The sequence below is a fragment of the Urocampus carinirostris genome, chromosome 3 (genome assembly GCF_059441175.1).
Source record: "Urocampus carinirostris isolate Australia breed hairy pipefish chromosome 3, RoL_Ucar_1.0, whole genome shotgun sequence".
NCBI lineage: Eukaryota > Metazoa > Chordata > Actinopteri > Syngnathiformes > Syngnathidae > Urocampus > Urocampus carinirostris.
This window is the reverse complement of record NC_142351.1, coordinates 38,926,090-38,952,031: the sequence shown is the minus strand read 5'-3', so window position 1 is coordinate 38,952,031 and position 25,942 is coordinate 38,926,090. Positions and strand designations below refer to the sequence as shown.

The 25,942-nt window shown below is 38.4% G+C and overlaps 1 protein-coding gene across 1 annotated transcript; it reads right to left on the bottom strand.

Annotated features, from left to right (window-relative positions):
- Positions 1–736: 736 nt before the first annotated feature.
- On the bottom strand, positions 737–19,430 carry LOC148369644 (T-box transcription factor TBX19-like). The gene is made up of 9 exons (XM_088329996.1): positions 19,379–19,430; positions 12,141–12,349; positions 9,772–10,048; positions 6,268–6,402; positions 4,183–4,244; positions 4,047–4,105; positions 3,765–3,905; positions 3,544–3,634; positions 737–2,296 (listed from the first exon to the last, which is right to left on the bottom strand). Exons 2-9 carry the CDS (start codon positions 12,347–12,349, stop codon positions 2,164–2,166), a joined length of 1,107 nt encoding a protein of 368 aa, XP_088186122.1. The 5' UTR covers positions 19,379–19,430; the 3' UTR covers positions 737–2,163.
- Between the last annotated feature and the right edge of the window lie 6,512 nt (positions 19,431–25,942).

The following is a 25,942-nucleotide window of genomic DNA, read 5'->3' as shown; positions in this document are numbered from 1 at the left end:
ACTAAACTGCATTATCTTCTAATTGTTTTCTCAGCCTTTCATACAATTTATAGGTTTTGGGGGTTCCCGTAGCAGCAAGATGACAGACAGTAATGGGTTTAATTTTATGGAAAAAAAATTGCAAATTTCTTGACTTGCAAGTATTTTTTTTAAAATGCACATGTATGTGATAGTTTATGTATTTTTTGCATATTTTTTTTATCAATGTTTTTTTTCTTGGTATCTGTTTTTAGCAGTAAAGGTTGCTAAATAAGACACACTGTCCCTTTAACCAAAAGTATTTTACATCAAGATGACCTCACAACCAGTGTGGTTCCCTGTGATTAATGCACAAGCACTTTGAATTAAACTTTTACACCACCAACCAAGCAAATTGCACAAACGCTATAACATTTATTTACTATCTTTTGTTTCAGGTACATGGAAAAAGCTAAGCACTGTGCAGCAGCTCAACTGTATTCAACAAATAAGCATAATTACACCCAAAATACATAAAATGTGTATTTTTTTAAAAAACTTGCTAAAACAAGATTTAGAACTGAACTTTGCAGTCACGTGTGTACTTCACACCCAAGAACCATTTTACAATAGATCTAAAACATAAAAAGAAAACCTGGCAGCAGTACACACTCAGACATTTTTTTAATGTAAACACAATAAAACAAACTTCAAAGACAAGTTGTTGATGTTCATTCAAAAGTGTCACATTGCATTCCAGACAAAAAGAAAACGCCAATTTGACCATAAGAAGGCTTAGATTCATGACCATAGCAATGTGACAACTGCATAAAAACCGACATCGTCATCACAAGACACAAATACTGGACCTCAAACACTGCATAGCAACTGACAACATCACAATGAACGAGTGACCCTAACCCAAAACAAAGATACAACAATGAAAATGTATGTGTCCTTTGATATTTTTTTTTATGATACATGATTAATTAAACCTTATTTGCACATTTAAGCACCCTTATAATTACATGTATACCAAATACAACCTAATGGTTTAATAAATGTATTTAGGCGCAAAAACATGAATCTATATAATTTGCCGGGCTCTTTCTAATAAAAATGGGAAATTTTCCATCAACCCTTTGCAATAAACATGTTTTCACGGCACATATGGCTTAAATTGAATTTTTAATGTATAAGATTCAAAATATTGTCTCTGGGGTTCTTGCCCACCTGTTGAGTGTTGAATAAAACAATTAAAATAAAGTAAAAAACATCCTTGATCTTTAATTTTCTGGCACACTTAGTGTATAGTAGAACCCCGGCATATGGCAATCCTCACCTAACGACGTTTTTACTTTATGGTGTGGAATAATTGTCAAATAAGCCTACTAAAGGCATGACAATCCCCGCAAGTGGAGTTTTTAAAATCAGTTTAAATTTTATTTCGCAGTCTCTTCCCCTCTGCATCCACCCACTAACTCCATTAACCAGCTCAAATCACGTCACACCAAAGGTAAAGGAAATTTAATTTTTCCTTTACATTTGTTCCTAGGTAGGACTTCGTATATATTATTTTGTTATTTGCCTTTTTTACGTAGTGTACTGGGGGGTCAGGGTTCAGTAGAACTAATTACCATTGGATTCTATCCTCCGCTATACAGGAATTTCGCTTGTGATCCCCAGCTTAGATCGTATTAATATTGTATCCCGAGGGTCTATCGTATTAGTGATGATGTGCGGTGTCTACCCATAAAATGTTTTCCTTTGAGAGCTTGGTTATCTTTCACCATCTCACACTTGTTAATGATATCAAAAGCATTACACAATGAAAATCAAATACCGTGTAGATAAGTTTATTCTATCTATAATATTAGATACCTGCAAAGGAGATTGCATAGGATGTTATTTTGTTACTTTGACAATCATACCTCACTGTTGTTCGTTATTTTGACTATTATTCCCTCTTTTACGTTGGCCAATCATGTTGCTGTTCTCTGAAATCCACACCCTTTAGTGTGGATCTGTCTTTGTAACCTAAGGGATGTAATTTAAAAAAAAGGGCTCAGGGAGGGGCTTTTTGAACAGGTTTGAATTTCTTATCTGAGGGTTGGGCTCGCTCCTGCTCATAAAATCTATTGATGTATTCCCTCCTTATTTTGAGTGTCTACTAAACTAAAAACTTATCACATGTCAACAAAAGTTTCACAGAGACAAGACAGGACCCGTCGCCCATGGGGCTTCTCCAGCTTGGGTCATGTTGTGTGGTATCGGTGGATACTCGCTGCCGTACTGTCCTTGGAGAATGGGGCCCGGCAAAGGGGAAATGCTCATCTCACTGCAACCAACCACAGAAGTGTTGAAACGAAACCCTGACCAAAGTGGAATAAAGAAATCCAAGCTAACTGAATAAGCGCAGCTTGATCTAGTCAAGCTGGTGGGTTTCGGCCTAATCGGTTGCACTTTTGCCGAGTCAGAATGAAAAGGCGCGACCATGTTAAGTCAGATGTAGATATTTGGGATAGTTTTGCATTCACAACATCTAAAAATAGACCCCCACAATCTATCTTAGGATCACTGGAAAATGGAAAAGTGCCGCTCAACGTCTTTCATGGCTGCCAAACAGCAGATGTGAAAGAAATTATATGACCATAGGTGACACCAGCTCTATAAAAGGGTATGCTATTTGCAAATACATACTGAAATGTATTTAGTGATTCAATTTTACGAATTTTGCCTTACCCGCGGGAGGGCTGGGTTCAATTACCGGCAAATCTAACAAAGACAAAATTTTTCGTCTTCTTTTTTCCTTTTAAGTCATTTATTACAATCTTATCCTGGGGTGCCACATCTATTCTCATTGTAAACAATCTTTACTATGTTGTGATGTCAATAAAGGCAAATCGAATTTTAAATCTTATCAATGTAATGATTTTTTGTTTGGTTTCATTGATACTTAATAAAGAACAAACTTCTTGCTCTGGAAGTAGGATCGATATATACCATATTACCCTTGTCAAAGACTTCATTGATACCATCTTTGCAAGTTCTTACATCACATTTTAGAATCTCAAAAATTGCAATCATATACATGTTCATCAAAGCTCTGATGGCAATTTGACAAGCATTCTTAATTGGCATGGCAATAAAACACATGGTCTGACAGAAATACAATGACTACATTAATGATCATAAGGTACTATAAAAATGACTGTTAAAAATCATTTTGTCATTAGAGTTTAATGAATGACAAAATAGCCTTGTATAAAATTCGAATGCAAGATGATAAAAATCATGCAACTTTTCAAGAAAGTTCATCGAAATACTAAAACTTAGACATCTTTCACTTTATTGACAGTAAAAGTGCCAGATGTATCTCTGGGGATATACTTATCTTAGTTGATCTGGAGCAGGTTAGCGGTAGAAAATAAATCACTATAGTACCTGAACCGAGCTAAATTCAACCTGCTGTCATGCAACCGACTTAAGGCTAAATTCAGCCAAGATAATAAACATATCCCAGCTAATTCCCTTATCTTGGTTTTGCGCAATACCCTTCAGGCGCAAAAGTGGGCAGGGCCTCACCGGCAGCAGTGCGAGGATGTTGTTGCTTGGATATCATTGGACTGGGGATGGGAGGAGGTGGAGCTCCAACTGTCTGAAAACACCTGTGAACCTTGGAAAATGGAGACGAGGAAATAATTTTACTATACTTAAATTTTCTTGTCCTTATAAGGAAAGCTGCATGAGTTTAAGACAAAAATTTCATTTGTATCTGGAGGTGCCAGTGTCTTCTTGCTGGATACCTGAGTGTGGCAGATAACAATAGGGAGAGTGTCTCCCGGTGTAATGACGGTGCCTGTATTCATGTTGATGATGGGATGGCAGGAGCGAGTTTCCACCGTATGAAAAAGTCCCACTTCCGGTTGGCGAACACAGAGACCAACCTGATGCGTCACAGCAGAGAAAATCACTGTTTAAACTTTTTTAAACTGTGTAAGGGGGGTTTAAATTCCTTCCATGGGCTGATTTTTTTTTCAGAATAGCAATAAATGCAAAATCTTATAATAAAGAAATGAGAAACTCACATGTCGGAATACCAAGATGACCATGCGTTGGCTCTGCTAGGCCCTGCTTTCTTTGGTTTCTGAATTAAGTAGAACGGCCCAAATATTTTTGTTAAACAGTCTCATTCACGCTCGATACTGGCGGGAAAAGTCTAACCTGTATTTTGTGTCCAAGAACGCTTTGGCAAAAGGATTATGTTTGATCTTCAGGGCTGTAATCTGTACCAAAAACAAATTACATAAGTTAATAATGTCTTCTGAAGTCATAAGTAGGGATGCACGGAATTTTCAGCACACACAATTTTTTGCCCAAAATGGCCAAAAGTGCATTTTTTTGTTTGAATCAACAGGTAAAATAAAACTGAAATAAGGAGTCTGAAAAATCAATGCTGTGGTTCCATCTAAAGTGAGGCGAGCTGTGCGGAGCTGGCATTTAATCGGGGGCGAGTTTGTGCTCGGAGTGGCTATTTATTTTTCATTTTGCACACAAGAAGCAGTTGGAGGACACTGTCAAAACAGGAATTTCCCAAATATTTCCAAACAAGACATATTCTCAAAAGCTTATGCGTCCAACTGCTCCAACATAAGTCCTGGGTGGACTTTAGCCAATATTTACATGCTAACAATACAGAGCTAACTTACAAAAATTGAGTAGATTTATTTCATAAACAATTGCTTTTGACTTGTATGTTGCATTAGACTCTGACAATTACTGCATTGTCATTTTCAATTCCCTCCCTCTCCTGTTTCTTGTTACTATACCAAGCTAAAATTCCACCCCCAAAAATGACTTTAAAAAGAGGGAAAGCAAGATTTTCCAGTGTAGAATCTACAAATTATTCTTTTTTTTTTCATTACAACGACCTATTTCTACAATGAGTTTTTTTCAAAGGACTTAAATGCCTCTCTTCAATGTAGATTTTATGATAATTAAACAAATGAAACACTTAAAATTATCATATAGTAATGTGCCTGTCAGTTATTATATCTCATTTTGTGCGGTAGCTTGTTTAGCAAGTGATAAATAAGTACTGTAATACCTCTACAAACAAAATTGTATTAATTCTCAGATCATGTCATATCTACAGTTTCTGGTATCTCGAGCAGATTTTCCATATACAAAGTAACCGAAAACCAATTAATCTGTTCCTAGCCTCCCAAAAGCATCCCAAGTTTACCCTAAATAGCTATAAAGCACATCTTCCTTATCACTAAAAACATATTCAAACAATTTCACATACTGTATAAATATAGTAATAAGACAAATAACATGATCATAAAATGACTTCAAAGCCCTGAGCCTAGCGATCACTAGTTGTAGCATCTGTAAATTCTCGTAACTTAAATTTTCCTTTGTAAGTCTGGCTCATATCTATAACTTCTCATCCATTATCTGCACCACTTATCCTCTGTAGGGTCGCGGGGGTGCTGGAGCCCATCCCAGCCATCCTCGGGCAGTGGGCAGGGGACACCCCGAACTGGTTGCCAGCTAGTCGCAAGGCACACAACGACGGACAACTCACTCGCTCATTCACACCTAGGGACAATTTTGACTGGCCAATCAACCTGACATGCATGTTTTTGGAATGTGGAATGAGGAAACCGGCATGCTCGGAGGAAACCAACGCAGGCACGGGGAGAACATGCAAACTCCGCACAGGAAGGCAGGTACCTGGATTTGATCCCATGACCTCAGAACTGTGCCACGGACGCGCTAGCCACTTATGCACCAGGCTGCCGACAATTTCTCATATCTTGAGCAATTTTCCTGATACTAAATAATTGATGACAAAATATTCCGTCCTGCTATCCTCGGGCAGAGGGTAGGTTAACCCTAAATACCTACAAAATACCTTATAAAAATAGTAAAAGAATGTCAAAATTCAGTTATAATCACAATAAGATTATGGTAATATTATTTTAGAGCCCTGCGCAGAGCGATGGCAAGCGGTCTCTAGTGGGGGCTTCAGGAAATTCGCATAACTTGGATTTTTCCTCGTATGTCGTTTAAGATTTTTGTTTGAAAGACATCTTGTATCTCATTTTTTTTGTATCTCAAGTAGCTCGTATGTAGAGGTACCACTGTCTTTATTCATTTCTTTATTTTTGTTGTTTGCATTTTATCATGTTCAGTTTCAAGTTTTTGCCTCAGCGCATGAAATATTTTCAGTTCATCTTGAAAATCTTAATTTCTTCATGTGAATATAGATTTGAAATGAAGGTGGTAACAAAAACAAATCACCTCTTCATTCTGGTAGGCGGTGACTGCGATAAACTGAGTCTCTCCGAAGGAGACGTCGGAAACCAGACGATGCCTTGATCCCACGGACACAATTTGCAGATGAGGCTCATACTTATGCAGTGTGTTTAGCACGATCTGGCAGAAAAACATGTGCGTCGATGTTTGTACTTGCAAGTACTTTTAATGATCCCTAAAATCAGCACTAAAAAGGTCCAAATAAACAATCTTGGCCCTCAGTAACAACACAAATGAACAATTTTCTTTTAGAGAGGCTTGCTTGTTTGATGTCAGCATCCAAAAATAAAAGGGAGTGAGAGTGGGCTCTGAATTTACTTTGCCCTCGCTCACATCACGTCCCTCCGACATGATGGGTGAATTAATTTACCAGTAAAAAACATAATTACCATAATGCACAAAAAAATGAGCAATTATGCGGGACTGCTTGGACACAGTATTGCTGCCCTTGTCTGTGACATTGTGGGCAAAAGGCCCTTCTGAGAGAGCGCAAAGAGTAGGAAGTGCATTAAACCTCGGCTGAGCAATTAAAATGTGTTCACAGCGTTCCCGTGGTTACGAGGGGCCCCGCAGGTGAAGTGTCTGAGAAGAGCCGGTAAAGTGCATTAATACGGGTGGCGCACTCTCCCACTTCATTACAAAAACAAAATAAAGAGCAAAAATAAATTTGGAATCATTAATACCATAAACCCTCGTGATACAACATTAATCCGTTCTGATGCGAGGGTCAGAAAATTATATTGCTGTATGGCGGGGGATTGGAATTTATGGTGATTAGATAATCTGTTTCAAATCTACGCTTTATAAACATTATAATGAAACAATTGTATGTTGTAAGTACTATCCATCCACTATCTGCACCGCTTATCCTCAGTAGGGTCCCTGGGGTGCTGGAGCCCATCCCAGCTATTATCAGGCAGTGGGCAGGGGACACCCTAAACCAGTTGCCAGCCCACAGGGACAGATAACTCACTCTGTCATTCACTCCTAGGGACAATTTGGACCGGCCACTTAACCTGACATGCATGTTTTTAGAATGTGGGAGGAAACCGGAGTGCCCGGAGGAAATCCACGCAAGCACAGGGAGAACATGCAAACTCCACACAGAAAGGTTCGATCTCATAACCTCAAAACTGTGCCGCATACATGCTAACCACTGCGCTGCCGTGCCTCTTTTAATATGTTCCATTTAATTTATCTAGTCGGTTGAGCGAGGAGGCTGGGAATCCCCTCCTCTGTATCAATCTCCCAAAAAGAGTCAGAAATGACTCTAGCCACCTCCCACTAGGGGGATATGGCTGCGGTATATATAATATATATAATTTATCTATAAGCAACATCATCCATAATCACTCATCCGCCGTGCCACCCATTGTAAGTACTACTTATTTGTAATACGTGCATATCAGGGGTGGACACAGTTTTTGAGTCGAGGGACACATTTGGTTTAAAAGAGCCGATGGAGAAGATAATTGATTTATGGTATCTACCGAATCCAGTCTCAAATCCGATGCCTTGGCGATGAATGCGGGAAAAAGATCATGTAGACCTATTTAATGTATACTCATATCATTATTGCCCTTTCAAAAAGACGTATCTCAATTTTTTGACATTAAGAAATAAAAGGTTTGCATTTTTTTGTATATTCAATTTAAATCGGATAAAATATCCTAATAAATAATATGAATACAAGACAAAAATAGAAAGTGCGCATAAATGTATCCATGTATTTGAAGGTTAGGGACACTGGGGACAATAGTGACACCAAAACAACCCATTTTTATTAGTGGTAGTAGTGTTTTTTTTACCATTTACCACATGCTATCATTCTATTTTTAACATTGTCGTTTGGCAGGCCAAATGTAAAGCCTGACGGGCCAAATGTGGCCCACAAGCCATAGTTTTAAGTTATTTTTTATCAGCAAGAGACACTAAATCAGGGGTCTCAAACGTGGTGCACCCCCCTAAGAAAACCGAGTAGCCCACTGACAAATTCTGAAAATAGCTTACCAGTGATGGGTAACTGAGATTTCTGAACAACACGTGTGTTAATATCTCGGAGAAAAATCTCTCCCCAATTGGTGTTGGGTAAAATGACAGTAATATCTAGCTTACATTTTCAATTACAGGAAGTTCTTTCCATTACAATTTACCACTGGGAAACGCTACTTTCATTTTTTGAATGGCCCATAATAATCATCATAATTGAGACATAATCCTTGCACTAATACACATTTCACAGTGCCCTGTTTAAGTATAGTGTCGTCTTGGGCGTTTCATAGGACGATGCCATACAAACTAATGACAGCTGTTGTTAATCACGAGGCAAGAAGAAATGCAATGGAAAAACGAAGCCACCATAGAGCTGCTTCATTTGTAAGCATACTTGATGAGAAACATAGCAATAATGTCAAGCATTTACAAGCACTTTCAATGCAAATCAAAAAAAGACACGTGCTTATCAAAATGGCAGCCCTTCGCAGCAAAAAAAGTAGCTTTTGAGCTTCAAAATTTAGTTACCCCTGCACTAAATACAGGGTTCTTACACCTTTTTCATGGCCAAATTCAAGCCCTTTTTGAGCACTTTCCAGGTCAAATTTTCCCAGTACATTCAAAGGAAGATATCTACAGTAGCTCCTATCAAAAAAGAACTTTTTTTGGGTTGTCTTTAATGACTAAAAAATGTCCGCATAGGATGGCTGGTAGCTGAATTTGAACCCATGAACTCAGAACTGTCCACTCTGCTCCCGTACCACCCCAGTAAAGAGTTAATCTTTTTAATTTATATTTTATTGTTTTGCATTTTCAGGGATTTTGTGTCGTTTGACTTTAAATCTGTTCAATGTGTATAAATCTAAAATTGTTTTGTGTGTTACATATTTTTTCTGAGATCTGTGAATATTTTAATTCATATTTCATGTGTTTTGCAGGGATGACCTGCAAAACATATAAAATTATTAATTGCTAAATCATTTGGTGCATAATGTTTTATTATTATTGATTATATAACACAAATAAATAAATACATATATAAATAAAATAAATAAATATACAAATAAAATAAATCTGAGGAGCCGCTTGGGGGCCAGTGATCCAAGCTGAAAGGGCCACTTATCGAAAAAGAGCCGGAGTTCCCATGACTATTCTGTTAAACCTGTCCTTCTGGATGCAACAGTAGGGGGCAGTAACACTGCACATTACAACTCAATAATGAGGACTGGAGGCACCATTGGCGTCATTTTTACACAATTTGAAAAAAAAATGTCTTCATTTAAAAGGAAATCATTTCAAACATTCGCAAGCACCTTGCCCAAAATGCAAGCATTTTCCTGACCTTGAAAACACAACTTCGAGAAATTTCAAGAATTTCAACCACGCATATGAACCCTGTAAATAATACATAGTGTCTTATTAAAAATCTTCATGATACCTTCATGATATCTTTGTGATTAAGGGCTATACAAATAAACATGACTTGACTTGACATACCCGCCCTTCCATGTTGTGCTTGTTGGTGAGTTTGACCTTGTTGAAGATGACAGCCTCTTTCATCCAATGAGCTCCAAAATTGGGGGAGTCCGGGTGGATGTAGATGCCAGTGTGTCCCCGTCCCTCAGGCCGTCCCTCCGCCTTGCCTGCCGTAACCCACTCGCCACTGACAAATTTCCAGCGGCAATCGTCAACAGGGATGAAGTCAAGCAGGAAGGAGTACATGGAGCTCGGGTCCAGACCCGAAACGCTGACTTTCAGGACCGGGAACATGCGTCTGGGACAAGGATATGAGCAGATGGGAAAAACTTTGGTCTTTACACTCATACTGCAGCTCCAACCTTCCCTATTTACAAGAACTTAGGAGCGTGAGGTGAAACATAAGTTTTAATTGTATTTTAAATGATAATTGCAAACTATTACGTGTAATAAAAATGTGATGTAATATTTTTTTACTACATTTATTTAAAATTACAGTATCTTTAATTTTAAGTGTACAGTTACGCATCTCAATCTCATACCTGTCAGCCCCTGCCAATTTCTCCCTGTATTAATGGTTGCAGTTCCTCTTTTTAAGCAATAATAAGCCTTACAAACACAGCGCAGCCCCTGCTTTCTCACAGCAGGTCTGACTATGTTGAATACAGCGACAATACCAGATATCTACAATGACTACTACCAGTGACTGAGACGATCCAGGTTAGAGCAGAAAAAGGCAAGACGATATTTAATTAAAAAAATATTTTATTGATCAAAATTGTTATACGGCGTACACAATTTCAAACAACAGAAAAAAACTTATAAATACAGGGAAAGTCAATAAATTGAAAGGTATGCGATCTCCGTCACTCCTCCTTGCAGCTGCCCCCAATCCCCTACCCCGCCTTCCACTGCACCATGCGTTCGTTACGGTAACTTCCCCCACAGTAAGTACTCGTGGGCCACATTTCGTTAATATAATCTTATTCATCTTATCACTGTATTTTTTTATGTTTGATTACTATTTGAAGTGGATTTTAGTGATTAGGAAGATGGGCTTTATAGCTATTTAATGTTCACTTGGTGCTATTGGGAGGATGGGACCAGATCCAAATAGTTTTTCATTAATTCATAAAAATTAGCTAGTTACAAGAGCAATTTAAGCTACGAGCACGATCCTTGAACGAATTCAGCCTGTATGAAGAGGTACCAATGTACCACGAAGAAGTAAAAAAAAATCTGTTTATTTGTAATAAATCCAAAATGTATGACATTTCTGTTTGTTGAAATACATTAGAGAAAGTAAAGCACTTTATCACGATACTGTAGGCCAATTTTTTTTAAGTCAGTCGTGTGTGTGTAGATAGATAGATAGATAGATAGATAGATAGATAGATAGATAGATAGATAGATAGATAGATAGATAGATAGATAGATAGATAGATAGATAGATAGATAGATAGATAGATAGATAGATAGATAGACAGACAGACAGACAGACAGACAGACAGACAGACAGACAGACAGACAGACAGACAGACAGACAGACAGACAGACAGACAGACAGACAGACAGACAGACAGACAGACAGACAGACAGACAGACAGACAGACAGACAGACAGACAGACAGACAGACAGACAGACAGACAGACAGACAGACAGACAGACAGACAGACAGACAGACAGACAGACAGACAGACAGATAGATAGATAGATAGATAGATAGATAGATAGATAGATAGATAGATAGATAGATAGATAGATAGATAGATAGATAGATAGATAGATAGATAGATAGATAGATAGATAGATAGATAGATAGATAGATAGATAGGAATGTAAAATTGGGGCTGGTTTGGGGCCCAAAATCTTACCTCTAATGGGTATTATGTGTGTAGGGGGTGCGTGTGTGTGTTTAAAAAACTAAAAAGATAAAAAATAAATAAATTAAAAGATATCAAGTATTTTTTTCATCCCCTGGCAGATCATTTTTGAATATTGTACTTGTATTCAGATTATCATTAATAATTATTCTCATTAAAAATATGGAAATTAACCATTAAAACTAATGATAAGATAATTTTTGTGTCTTATTTTTCAAATTTCACAGGGAAACAGGTTGGGAAATAAGGAAACAGGAAAATATAATGCAAATAGTATTTGTCAGTGAAACAAAAATATTTTTGCAGTGAATTACAAGATCAAAAAAAGGTTCCAAATAACAAGAGAATTTAGTGACCAATAAAAAGACTTTTCTATTAGAGGTCACATGATTCCAATGGTGCAGTGAATGTACCAGTATTGAATGAATAAACTGAAAGAAATGGATGAAATCATGAAAATTGTACCTTTCTAATATCGTTTTTCTTATTTTGAAAAGCAAACTCACCTTCCGCTCTTGGTGACGATCATCTCGTTGGTGATGTGCTGGAACTTCCTCCACAGCTCGCCATCCAACAGGGTGACCTGCAGCCCCCTTTCCGTGGGGTCACCCTTCCTCTGCCCGACCAGGAGCTCCTTCTCCACGGCTGTCAGAAGCCGCGATAAGCAATGCTCCCGGGAACTTTCGCCTCCGTCCTTTTCCCCTTCCGCTGTCATCTGTGTCATATGCAAATTAACCAATTGCCAGCCCTAAGATTTTAAATACATCTAATATGTAGACTCAATCCTTTACCTGGCTTTTAGATCTCATTTATTCACAGCATACTGAAACTGACATTCTGACGGCTGAAACTACTAAACAATTTTTCAATTTTCTTTAAAATTGATTTGTACTTACCACCTGAGAATCCTAATCATAAATCATGATAAAGGCAAAACAACTTTAAATATTTTGAAATGCGCTTAAATTTACACCGCCCAACAACAAAAATCTTGAACCCAGAAGTAGAAAAGGTTGTAGAATAGAATAGAATAGAATAGAATAGAATAGAAAGCCTTTGTTGTCGTTACACAGTGTCAATGAAATTCAAAGCTGCCCCCATACAGCGCAAATATACACATAGCATCTCAAGTGAAATAGAATTTCAAAGTAGTGCAATTACCAATATGATAAATGTGCTTAGTTGTTAGGGCATCTGCGGCACAGTCCTGAGGTCATGGGATCAAATCCAGCGAGCAGCCCTCCTGTGCGGAGTTTGCATGGTCTCCCCGTCCTTGCGTTGTTTTTCTCCAGGCACTGCGGTTTCCTCCCACATTCCAAAAATATGCATTTCAAGTTAATTGGCCGGTCCAAATTGTCCCTAGGTGTGAATTACCGAGTGAGTTGTCTGTCTCTGCCTGCCCTGCGACTGGCAGGTACCCAGTTCAGGGTGTCCCTAGCCCACTGCCCAAGATAGCTGGGATGGGCTCCAGCACCCCCATGACCCCACTGAGGATAAGCGGTGCACATAATGGATATTTTATATATATATACTGGACTGTCTCAGAAAATTAGAATATTGTGATAAAGTTCTTTATTTTCTGTAATGCAATTAAAAAAACAAAAATGTCATACATTCTGGATTCATTACACATCAACTGAACTATTTCAAGCCTTTTATTATTTTAATATTGCTTAATTTGGCTTACAGCTTAAGAAAACTCAAAAATCCTATCTCAAAATATTAGAATATCATGAAAAAGTATACAAGTAGGCTATTCAACTAATCACCTGAATCATCTAATTAACTCGAAACACCTTGCGAGGGTTTCCTGAGCCTTAAAAACACTCAGCTTGGTTCAGTAAACTAAATCACAAGTATGGGGAAGACTGCTGATCTTACTGCTGTCCAAAGGACCATCATTGATACCCTCCATCAGGAGGGTAAGACACAAAAAGAAATTTCTCAAAGAGCAGGCTGTTCACAGAGTGCAGTTTCAAAGCATATCCACAAAAAGTCTGTTGGAAGGGAAAAATGTGGCCGGAAACGCTGCACAACCAAGAGAGATGACCGCAGCCTTAACAAAATTGTGAAGAAGAGCCGCTTCCAGAATTTGGGGGAGCTTCAAAGACAGTGGGCTGAAGCTGGAGTCCAGGTATCAAAAGCCACAGTTCACAGACTTGTCCGGGAAATGGGCTACAATAGCCGTATTCCCATGGTCAAGCCACTTCTGAACTCAAGACAACGGAAGAAGCGTCTGACTTGGGCTATGGAGAAGAAGCATGGACAGTTGCAGAGTGGTGCAAAGTCCTCTTTTCAGACGAAAGCAAGTTTTGCATTTCATTTGGAAGTCAAGGCGCCAGAGTCTGGAGAAAGGCTGGAGAGGAGCAAAATCCAAGTTGCTTGAAATCCAGTGTGAAATTCCCACAGTCAGCAATGGTTTGGGGAGCCATGTCAGCTGCTGGTGTTGGTCCACTGTGTTTCATCAAGTCCAGAGTAAATGCAACTGTGTACCAAGAGATTTTAGAGCACTACATGCTTCCATCTGCTGAAAAGCTCTATGGAGATGAGGATTTCATTTTCCAGCATGATCTGGCACCTGCCCACAGTGCCAAAACCACCAGTAACTGGTGCACTGACCATGGCATCACTGTCCTTGATTGACCTGCTAATTCCCCTGACCTGAACCCCATCGAGATTTTGTGGGGTATAGTTAAGAAGAAGATGAAAGACACCAGACCTGCAAATGCAAATGAGCTGAAGGCCGCTATCGAAGCATCCTGGGCATCAATAACACCTCAGCAATGCCACAGGCTGATTGCCTCCATGCCACGCCGGATTGATGCAGTAATCCCTGCAAAAGGATTCCCAACCAAGTACTGAGTGCATCAATGGACATTTTCAAATGTTTGATTTAGTTTTGCTGTTATAAAATTATTTTTTTACTTGGTCTGAGGAAGTATTCTAATATTTTGAGATAGGATTTTTGAGTTTTCTTCAGCTGTAAGCCAAAATCAGCAATATTCAAATAATAAAAGGCTTGAAATAGTTCAGTTGATGTGTAATGAATCCAGAATGTATGACATTTTTGTTTTTTAATTGCATTACAGAAAATAAAGAACTTTATCACAATATTTTAATTTTCTGAGACAGTCCAGTACATATATATATATATATACAGTGCATCCGGAAAGTATTCACAGCGCTTCACTTTTTTCACATTTTGTTATGTTACAGCCTCATTCCAAATTGTATTAATTTAATCTCTTATCTCAAAATTCTACACAAAATACTCCATTACGACAATGTGAAAAAATTTTTTTTTACTTTTTTTTAATTCATCAAAAATAGAAAACTAAGAAATCACATTTACATAAGTAATCACAGCCTTTGCTTAATACTTTGTTGATCCACCTTTGGCAGCAAATACAGCCTCAAGTTTTTTTGAATATGATCCCACAAGTTTAGCACACCTATCTTTAGGCAGTTTTGTCCATTCTTCTTTGCAATAAGTCTCAAGCTCAATCAGGTTGGATGGGAGACGTTTGTTCACAGCCGTTTTCAGATCTCTCCAGAGATGTTCGATCGGATTCAAGTCTGGACTCTGGCTGGGCCACTCCAGGACATTCACGGACTGGTTCTGAAGCCAAAATTTTGAGATCTTGGCTGTGTGCTTTGGGTCGTTGTCCTGCTAAAAAATGAACCTTCGCCCCAGCCTGAGGTCAAGAGCGCTCTGGAGCAGGTTTTCATCCAGGATATCTCTATATATTGCTGCATTCATTTTTCATTCTATCCTGACTAGTCTGCCAGTTCCTGCTGCTGAAAAACATCCCCACAGCATGATGCTGCCCCCACCATGCTTCACTGCAGGGATGGTATTGGCCTGGTGATGAGCGGTGCCTGGTTTTCTCCAACCATGGCGCCTGGCATTCACACCAAAGAGTTCAATCTTTGTCTCATCAGACCAGAGAATTTTGTTTCTCATGTTTGAGAGTCATTCAGGTGCTTTTTGGCAAATTCCAGACGGGCTTCCATGTTCCTTTTACTAAGGAGTGGCTTTCGTCTGGCCACTCTACCATACAGGCCTGATTGGTGGATTGCTGCAGAGATGGTTGTCCTTCTGGAAGGCTCTCCTCTCTCCACAGAGGAACGCTGGAGCTCTGACAGAGTGACCATCAGGTTCTTGGTCACCTCCCTGACTAAGGCCCTTCTGCCCCGATCGCTCAGTTTAGAAGGCCGGCCAGCTCTAGGAAGAGTCCTGGTGGTTCCAAATGTCTTCCATTTACGAATAATGGAGGCCACTGTGCTCATTGGGACCTTCAAAGCAGCAGATTTTTTTCTGTATCCTTCCCCAGATTTGTGCATCAAGACAATCCTGTCTCGCAGGTTTACAGACAGTTCTTTTGACTTCATGCTTGGTGTTTGTGCTCTGACATGCACACTCAACTGTGGGACCTTATATAGACAGGTGTGTGCCTTTTCAAATCATGTCCAATCAACTGAATTTACTGCAGGTGGACTCCAATTAAGCCGTAGAAAGATCTCAAGGATGATCAGTGGAAAAAAGATGCACCTGAGCTCAATTTTGAGCTTCACGGCGAAGGCTGTGAATACTTATGTAAATATGATTTCTAAGTTTTCTATTTTTAATCAATTTTAAAAAAGTAAAAAAAACTTTTTCACATTGTCATAATGGAGTATTTTGTCTAGAATTTTGAGATAAGAGATTATATTAATACAATTTGGAATGAGGCTGTAACATAACAAAATGTGGAAAAAGTGAAGCGCTGTGAATACTTTCCGGATGCACTGTGTATATATATATATATATATATATATATATATATATATATATATATATATATATATATATATATATATATATATATACACACAACACAAGAAGGAACACAGCATGAAAACCGAGTAGGCAGCAACTGAGATAGCAGCCGTCAATTATAAATGTCGGTTATTTAAAGATAATTTGTTATTTACAGTGCAAAAATAGATGACATGATCTAACAAATAGATGCAGTTTAGTTCAGTGCTCTTGCTCCACACATTCGCCTTTGATGTCCAAAATTCCAGGATGAGATCCTTCGTTTTGGAGATGTTAATTGTTTAGTTGCACACCACCTATCCAGGTTCAGAACCTTATCCCTGTAGGCCTCTTCGTTCTCCCCCGTCCTCCCCCCTACCACCGTTGTGTGTTACTTTAAGCAGAGGTGGGCCAAAGGGTCCTGCAAAGCCTTCTCTGTTGGCCTAAGAAATATTTGAATCATCCATTATCTGTGCCGCTTACCCTCAGTAAAGTTGCGGGTGTGCTGGAGCCCGTCGCAGCAATCTTTAGGCAGTGGGCAGGGGACACCCTGAACTGGTTTCCAGCCAGTCGCAGGGTACATAGAGACAGACAACTCACTCGCTCATTCATGCCTGGAGACAATTTTGACCGCCAAATTAACCTGACATGTATGTTTTTGGAATGTGGGAGGAAACCGCAGCGCCCGGAGGAAACAAACGCAGGCACGGGGGGAACATGTAAACGCTACATGGGGAGGCAGCGGCAGCTGGCATGGAAACCCAGGCCTCCTCTCTGCTGGGCTGCCCACTAAACACCCAACTGCTGTGCCGCTCTGAATCATTTGCTGTTGATTATATTTTGTCCATCAATATTTGTTCATTAATAACACGATGTTTTTTTTGAGCTGTGCCTAAATAAAGCCAGACATGTGCTTTCTAATCCAAGCATTCAACCAATTACATTTCAAGATTATTTATTGGTGGGCTAACAAAGGCCTTCAAAATGTGATGTGCAGTCGTAATGCAGCATAACATAACTCAATTCAGTTCAGTTCAACCAATTAAATTTTGAACTGGTTCAAATGATCATGCTGAAAGGCCTTGAGAAATGCTATTACTTTTACAAACTAAGGGGCAGTATTCGACCCAAACAACTGTGCCATCTGCCTGCCGTTAATATTGACGCTTTTTTCCCAGCATTAATGGTTTTATCGCCATAAAATAGCTATTGTGGTTATGATTGATTCAGACTAAAATGGGAATTCTGTCTCTCTTTAGGGACGTGGCTCTTTCATCTCAGCGCACTAAAAAGATAGCAGCTCTTTCAGCTCCCCAACGGCTGTTCAAGTTGTTTTTGTTGCTTTATTCCATATATTACCAATTATAATGTAGCATAATTGAGGAAAAAAAAATCATTATTATACTAAATCATTGTAGCTTCTTTTTTCCACTCTACCACAGGATGCCGCTGTGTTGCGTGACCCATTTAAACATTTTTTTATGCTAAGCAACTTTAATGTTAAGAAACTTAGAATCTCTGAAAAAAAACACAACAGAACATGAATTAGAATACTGACTATTCTGTGCAACAGCAAAAAATAATCCAAGAATAAACTTTATGTAAAACACATGGAAACAAAACCCACAGGAAACATAAATTAAAGTGTTAACAGATACAAAAAAGATAAAACAAAATAAAACAACGTTACCATTTTCATACTCAACAAATCAAAAGTCAACAACACAGAATCCCTAGACATCTGTCATTCGCACGCCACTTAACTCTATGATATGTTTATCATATTGAACCTGAAAAACAAGTACAAAAAACTAGTAGTGCAGTGCATTGACAGAAAACTTTCCACATTTTAAGTATAATTTTCTTACTTTATTCAATTTCTTACTTGATTTTCTGGTTCTACGTTAAATTAAACAAATGTATATATATAACTTTTATTTCAAGTATGTCGTTTCTAGAAAAATTCTAGAAATTATAATGAACCATACTAGATTTTACTATAATCGCTTTCTAAAAGCGAAACGTGTTCTAATATTTTCTAAAAACTCGTAAAAAACTCTCTCTCTTTATATATATATATATATATATATATATATATATATATATATATATATATATTTTTTTTTTTTTTTTTTTTACTGTATTTGTAAATTGTTTTCCTAGTACTACTTTTCTTAATTCACTATATAATATGTTTAGTACAATTTATTTTCCATTGAAAAGAAATCTGGGAAAAATAAAAAAAATACAATGAAATATTTAATATTTTCTAATGATTATCTTTTCTAAAGAAATTGGGAATATTTCTTTGTTTTAAGATTGTAAATGTATTATATAAAATGTTGAAAACAATCTACAATTATATTTTTCATTGTAATATATTTTAAAATGCTTTCCACCTATTATTTTACTGACTTTACTGAAAAAAATATAGTAATATATATAATGTTGTAAAATGTACTTTAACTCATTTCCTAGTACTGTACTATTTTTCAAAAAATGTGGAAATGTAAAAAATAAGGAAATACATTGTAATAATGAACTAAGTGTTTTGTAAATGGGCTTACAGCTTTTTCTGCTATATACTTTTTTTATTTAATACAATATTTCTAACCCTTTCTTGAGAAAAAAAATCTGATCAATAATACTTGAAATGATTACAATTAAGTGATGTTACCAGTTGGAGATTAGTTTTCCGTTATTATCAAACACATCTTTAAGAAAGATATTATACTCTTTTTTGGATAATTTTGTAAAAAATACAGTAAAATTAAAAATTAAGAGTAAGATTTTAACAGGAAATGGGGTATGTATCTGAAAAAATAGGCCTCAAAGAATATAGTGGGAAAATGTAATGCTGATCAAACTTGACCAAAATGTAGTTTAAATGAAACTCATTTGTAAGAATCCAGCAACAACTGAACAGAAATAAAAAGTCGCATTTACCTGAATGTTGAAAAAAATCTCCAGAAAGAGACAGACTTCAGAGATGATGGCAAACAAGACTGAAAATGTGTAAGAAAAAAGGGAGCAACAGAACACAATCAGACAGACCAAGCTCCTCCCTCGCCACTTTAAACGAAACAGTAACCCTCAACAATTACAGTGCCATGATTTCTGTGTTTGTTGCATAATTATCGCCTACAAAGGTTTCAGAGACAATGCAAGGAAATACAAAATGCAGTTTTGAATTTTTCATTCAATTTAATCAGGAACAAAAACATCAAAACTTACCTGGCCCTTTGTGGAAAAGTAATTGCCCCGAGTTCCCAATAGCAAGTTGGGCCACCTTTGGCAGCGACAACAGAAATCAAACATTTGCGATAATTGGTAATCAGTCTTTCAAAACCCTGTGAGGGAAATTTGGCCCACTCTTCTTTGCAATGTTGTTTAAAAATTGCCATATTGAAGGGTTTTCTAGCATGAACTGCCCGTTTAAGGTCACACAACAGCATCTCAATTGGATTTTCATCCTGACTTTGACTTGGTCAATCCAGAAACTTAATGTTGCATTTTGGGATCCGTTCGGAGGTGGACTTGCTAATGTGTTTCAGATCATCGTCCTATTGCACCAAGCAAGAGCGCTTGATTTTGAGGGCACAAACAGGTGGCAGGATGTTTTTCTTTCGGATCATCTGGTAAACACAAGAGTCTATTATTCGTCAACCACAGCAAGTTGTCCTGGTCCTCAGGCAGACCATCACAAAGCCACCACCATGCTTTACTATTTGCGTGATGGTCTTTTTGTACAATTCTGTGCTATTTTTACGCCAGATGGAATGGGCTGCACACCACATAATGTTTCTCCGAAACCTTGAGGATAATCAAGATGCTTTTTGGCAAATGAAACGACTCTTTGTGCTCTTTTGTGGCAGCAGTAGTTTTCGCCTGCGAATTATTCCATGGATGCCATATTTGGCCAGTGCCTTTCTCTTTGTGGAGTAATGAACACTGACCTTAACTGAAGCCGGCAAGGCCTTCAGTTCATTGGATGTTTTTCAAGGTTCTTTTGTGACATCTTGGATGAGCCGTTGTCACACTCTTGGAGTAATCTTAGTTAGTCGACCACTGCTGGGAAGGTTTGCCACTGTTTCCATTTTTTTCCATTTCAGAAAAATGACTTTGATGGTGGTTTGCTGGAGCCATGGAAATTGATTTGTTACCTTTTCAGGACTGCTGGATTTGAATCACTATTTTTCTAATTCCTTTGTGTCGTGGCATATCAATTGTGCTCTTGAGATTTTGCAGCCTCCTTCACTTTGTATAACAGATTCAATTTAAGTCATTTCTTGATTTAACAGAGGTGGTTGCGATCAATTTTGGGCATGGCCTCTGGTATTGGGGGCGTCAGTAGCTCAGGAGGTAGAGCGATCGTCTTAAGGGATCCCAGTTCGAATCCCGGCTTGTCCGTGTTACATGCTGAAGTGTCCTTGGGTAAGACATTGAACCCCCAATTACCCCCAATAAGCAGGTTAGTGCCTTACATGGCTGCACAGATCACGGCCGCTATTGGGAAATGTGAAGCACAATGTAAAGCGCTTTGGGAAGTCATTGACTTGAAAAGCGCTATATAAATGCAGATCATTTCATTTCATATTGAACTCCAAAACTGTGGTTAGTGGTGCAATTCTTTTTCACATAGGGTCCAATGGCTTAGAATTTTTTGTGCTTTAGTAAATTAAATTAGCATTTCAAAACAGCATTTTGTATGTGGTCTCTGCGTAATATTAAAATTGGTTTGATGATCTTAAACTTTTGTGAGTGAGAAATATGCAGAAAATACAGATTTTAGGAAGGAGGCAAATACTTTTTCATGGTTCTGTATATTGCATTACTTTTAAGCCATTTCTCTTTTTGCTTTTGAACTACATATGCAAATGGAAGAAGTCTTTCAAACCCCCAAAAGTGGGATTTTTTCACCTTTGAACGTCAACAGCAGTTATTCGGATTTTCCGAGGATATATCAAAAAAAGCGTAAAACGTGCAAGATGTCAAACATCTGGAAAGTGGGCGAAACTTGATAGGTGAATATGTGTGTTGTGTGTGTGATTTAATCAGCGAGGAGATTTAGCGGGCTTAAGTCCGCCATCGGGCATAAAGGCACCGTGAACAAAAGGTGACGGAGTAAACACGGGCAGGTCGCTCCCCAACAGAGGACGAAATAAACACACTGATTGAACCAGTGTTTTTCAACCAGTGTACTGGAGGAAATTAAGAACAATAATATTTAAATATAGTAATTTACAGTATTTTTTTTTTACGATGAGGCACACTTAAAAACCTCAAATTGGACAGAAATTAGAAACTGCGCCTTATATATCCAAAAACACGGTGGATAAAATTGAAAAGGCATAGTTCCAATTAAATTATACTGCATAATGTAACTGTTTTGCCCTTGAGAAACATATAGAGTGGTCTTTGAGTGCCCTTTTGTGTTTCACATGTTAATTGTTTGTTGCTAAAAGAAAACAAGAAAGAAGTGCAGAAGTTTGATGCCAACTTTCAAAATCTTATCGCAAATCATATTTTGTTGCTTTGAACAATAATTGTTCGTAAGTATGAAATGTAGTGTGGTTACTTGAAAGATATGCATATTTTCTTTGTACTGTATTTAATCACTATGAGTCCAAAACCTTGCAGTGACGCTAAAGGGAGGAGCAATAACATGATAACCATGGAAACAAAGTTTGCAGTTATAAAAAAAAAAAAAAAAAAAAAATTATATATATATATATATATATATATATATATATATATATATTTTTTATATATACACAAAATTGCATGCCTGTAGCCAATCCACGACAGGAACTATTATTGAAAATAATGTTTCGATTTAGGTAACAAGGAATTTTAAGCGCCATACAAGCCGTTTAAGTTGAAGCTTTTAAATTAGTTCTAGTTTTAATCCAGTCTCCTTCTCTGCATCCACCTGCTAATCTACTAGAGCAGCTCAAGTTGCATCACATTGAAAGTAAAAAAAAACCTTTACATGGTTTCTTATCCAAATTAATATTCACACATAAGAGAGAGATGGGCACCACCAGGCTGTACTTGCCCAAGACACACCACAGGAAGTGGTGCCCCTACAACCCTAATGGATCCACCCACCCACATTAATATATATATATATATATATATATATATATATATATATATATATATATATATATATATATATATATATATATATATATGTATATATGTATATATACGACTATATCTTATTTGGTTATTTGAATTATTTTATCTGATTGGGGACGGAGGATCCTCTCCCCCACTATAGAACAATTCCGCTCTACGATCTCCACCTAAAAACAGTCTACAAACAAACAAATAAATAAATATATATGTCATATTGCCTAATATGATTTTTATTTTACTTGGGGAAAAAAGTAAAAATGTAACAATTTTATTATATTTTATTATTATTTTTATTGATTTTACTTAAATTTGTACTTAAGCTACATTACCCGCCTTAGCAATTTTAACAATAATTAAAAAAAACATGAACACTTTTAAAATTTGGTTATAAAATAATTTTAATTGTATTAAATAAACTTGGGTTATTTTTACATTTTCTATGGGCAGTGTGTCTCAACAATTTTAGAAAGTTTAGAAATACTTGACTACAGTATCAAAAAAATAAGTCGGTGTTGAGAAATGTGTCAATTTTATTGCTTTTCATATTAAAACTGCTCAGTGTTGAAATGTACTTAGGCAAAAATAAATATACAAACAAATTCAATTAAAACTGTTGAAATATTTGGACAGGAACAATGTAGCAAAAGCAATTAAAAGATCTTACTAAAAAATACGGTACAGTGGGACCTCGCGACTTCGCGGTTCCACGTTCGCGGGTTCAGAGCTTTGCGGGTCTAGAAAATAATAACAATAAAATAAAAAATAAAAAAATAATAATATATATATATATATATATATATATATATATATATATATATATTTATTTTTTTTATTTTTTTTTTAAGCATTTTTGAAGGGGCGTCACTACTTCGTGGTTCCACGTTCGTGGGTTCAGAGCTTTGCAGGTCTAAAAAATAATAAGAATAAAATACCGTATTTTCCACACTATAAGGCGCACCTAAAAGTCTTAATTTTTTTCAAAAGCTGACCTTGCGCCTTATAATACAGTGTGTCTTATTTATGGATCAACATTAAATCACAAGGTCTCGCAACTTACGCAACAGCCGCCGACTCGATTTTCCCCCGAACGTGAAGTAGTCCCAGCGGTGTATGCTGGGATTTATATACCGGCGTTTCATTGGCTAACCAATGTGTCAGTCATCATTTGAATTGATCACTATTGGCTAAAGTTACTTGGAGCCTCGGATAGGCTAGAGGGCCGAAACAAACCCTGCAATTGGCCGAAAAAGATGTGTCAATCATCCATTAAATCGATCACTATTGGCTGAAGTTATTCGGAGCCTCGGATTGGCTAGAGCGCCAAAACAAACCCTGCAATTGGCCGAAAAAGATGTATCAATCATCCGTTGAATCGATCGCTATTGGCTGAAGTTATTCAGAGCCTCGGATTGGCTAGAGGGCCAAGCTTAGCAAGCTTGCTAAAGTACACCATAAAGAAACATGTTTTATTAGTCTGTATTTGCAAATAATTTACTCTCCTGGATTTACTTCACTCACGGTTGTAAGAAGACCATGATTGCGTATCATTATTGAACGTGAGAACTTAGGTGAGCTATGCGGCTTTATATTTTCCCGGTATCTTGTTTTTGAACGATCTTGATGTTGCTGTGATGAGTTGAGTGAATTAAACTCAATTCCAAGTGTTTATTGTCATATGCACAGTAAAGTTGCGAGCAAAATAGAAAATAGAAACTAAGAAGTGTTTGGCATTTCTTGAATCCCAAGACTTTAACCTTCCGAATGATAATAATAATAATTTCCTTTGTATTGTCATTCTTTGTAACAATGTACACAGAACGAAATGTCGATACACCTGACCCGTTGTAGCGAGTCGATGCAGCCGCAGCCAGAGGGCGCCGCCATTATACCAATTAGGTATGTCTCGGCCGAGGCGCGAACCAGCGACCTCCCAGTCTCAAAGCGGGCACACTACCATCTAGGCTACTGAGCTGGTATTTGAAATGATGCATTTGAGTGACATCGTACGGACACCGCATCCGCACGTGTCTACGACACGTATTTGCTTCTTTGCAAGCTTTGGGAATGTTAAGGGGGTAATCAGTTTGACTGAATCATCTGACTGTTTTGTCGACATTCCCATTGTAGCGCCTTATAATCCGGTGCGCCTTATCTATGGAAGATATAGGACCAAAAACTATTTTTTGGGGGTGCGCCCTATAACCCGGTGCGCCCTATAGTGCGGAAAATACGGTAAAATAATTTAAAGGCAAAAACTCATGGCATGGGAGGAGTTTGGCGAGGCCATGGAAGCCGACTTCCTAACGGCTTCGAGGAAATTCTGGACCACCATCCGACGTCTTAGGGGGGACACTGTGTATAGTGCCGATGGGGCGCTGCTGACCTCGACCCGGGACGTTGTGAATCGGTGGGCGGAGTACTTCGAAGACCTCCTCAATCCCACCAACACGTCTTCCTCTGGGGAAGCAGAGCCTGAGGACTCTGGGTTGGGCTCTCGTATCTCTGGGGTTGAAGTCACTGAGGTGGTCAAAAAACTCCTCGGTGGCAAAGCCCCGGGGGTCGATGAGATCCGCCCAGAGTTCATTAAGGCTCTGGATGTTGTGGGCGTGTCATGGTTGACACGCCTCTGCAACATCGAGTGGACATCGGGGACAGTGCCTCTGGACTGGCAGACTGGGGTGGTGGTTCCCGTCTTTACGAAGGGGGACCGGAGAGTGTGTTCCAACTACAGAGGCAAAAACTCGGGCATGGGAGGAGTTTGGCGAGGGGAAGCGGTGTGCCATCAACACTGTGTATAGTGCCGATGGGGCGCTGCTGACCTCGACTCGGGACGTTGTGAATCGGTGGGCGGAGTACTTCGAAGACCTCCTCAATCCCACCGATATGTCTTCCTCTGGGGAAGCAGAGCCGGAGGACTCTGAGTTGGGCTCACGCAAGTCTAGGGGTCACAGAGGTGGTCAAAAAACTCCTCGATGGCAGGGCCCCAGGGGTCGATGAGATCCGCCCGGAGTTCATTAATGCTCTGGATGTTGTGGGCGTGTCATGGTTGACACGCGTCTGCAACATCGCCTGGACATCGGGGACAGTGCCTCTGGACTGGCAGACTGGGGTGGTGGACCGGAGAGTGTGTTCCAACTACAGGGGAATCACACTTCTCAGCCTCCCTGGTAAGGTCTATTCAGGGGTACTGGAGAGGAGGGTCCGCCAGGAAGTCGAATCTCGGATTCAGGAGGAACAGTGTGGTTTTTGTCCTTGCCGTGGAACACTGGACCAGCTCTATACACTCTGCAGGGTCTTTGAGGGTGCACGGGAATTTGCCTGTCCGTGTTTTGTGGACTTGGAGAAGGCATTCGACCGTGTTTCTCG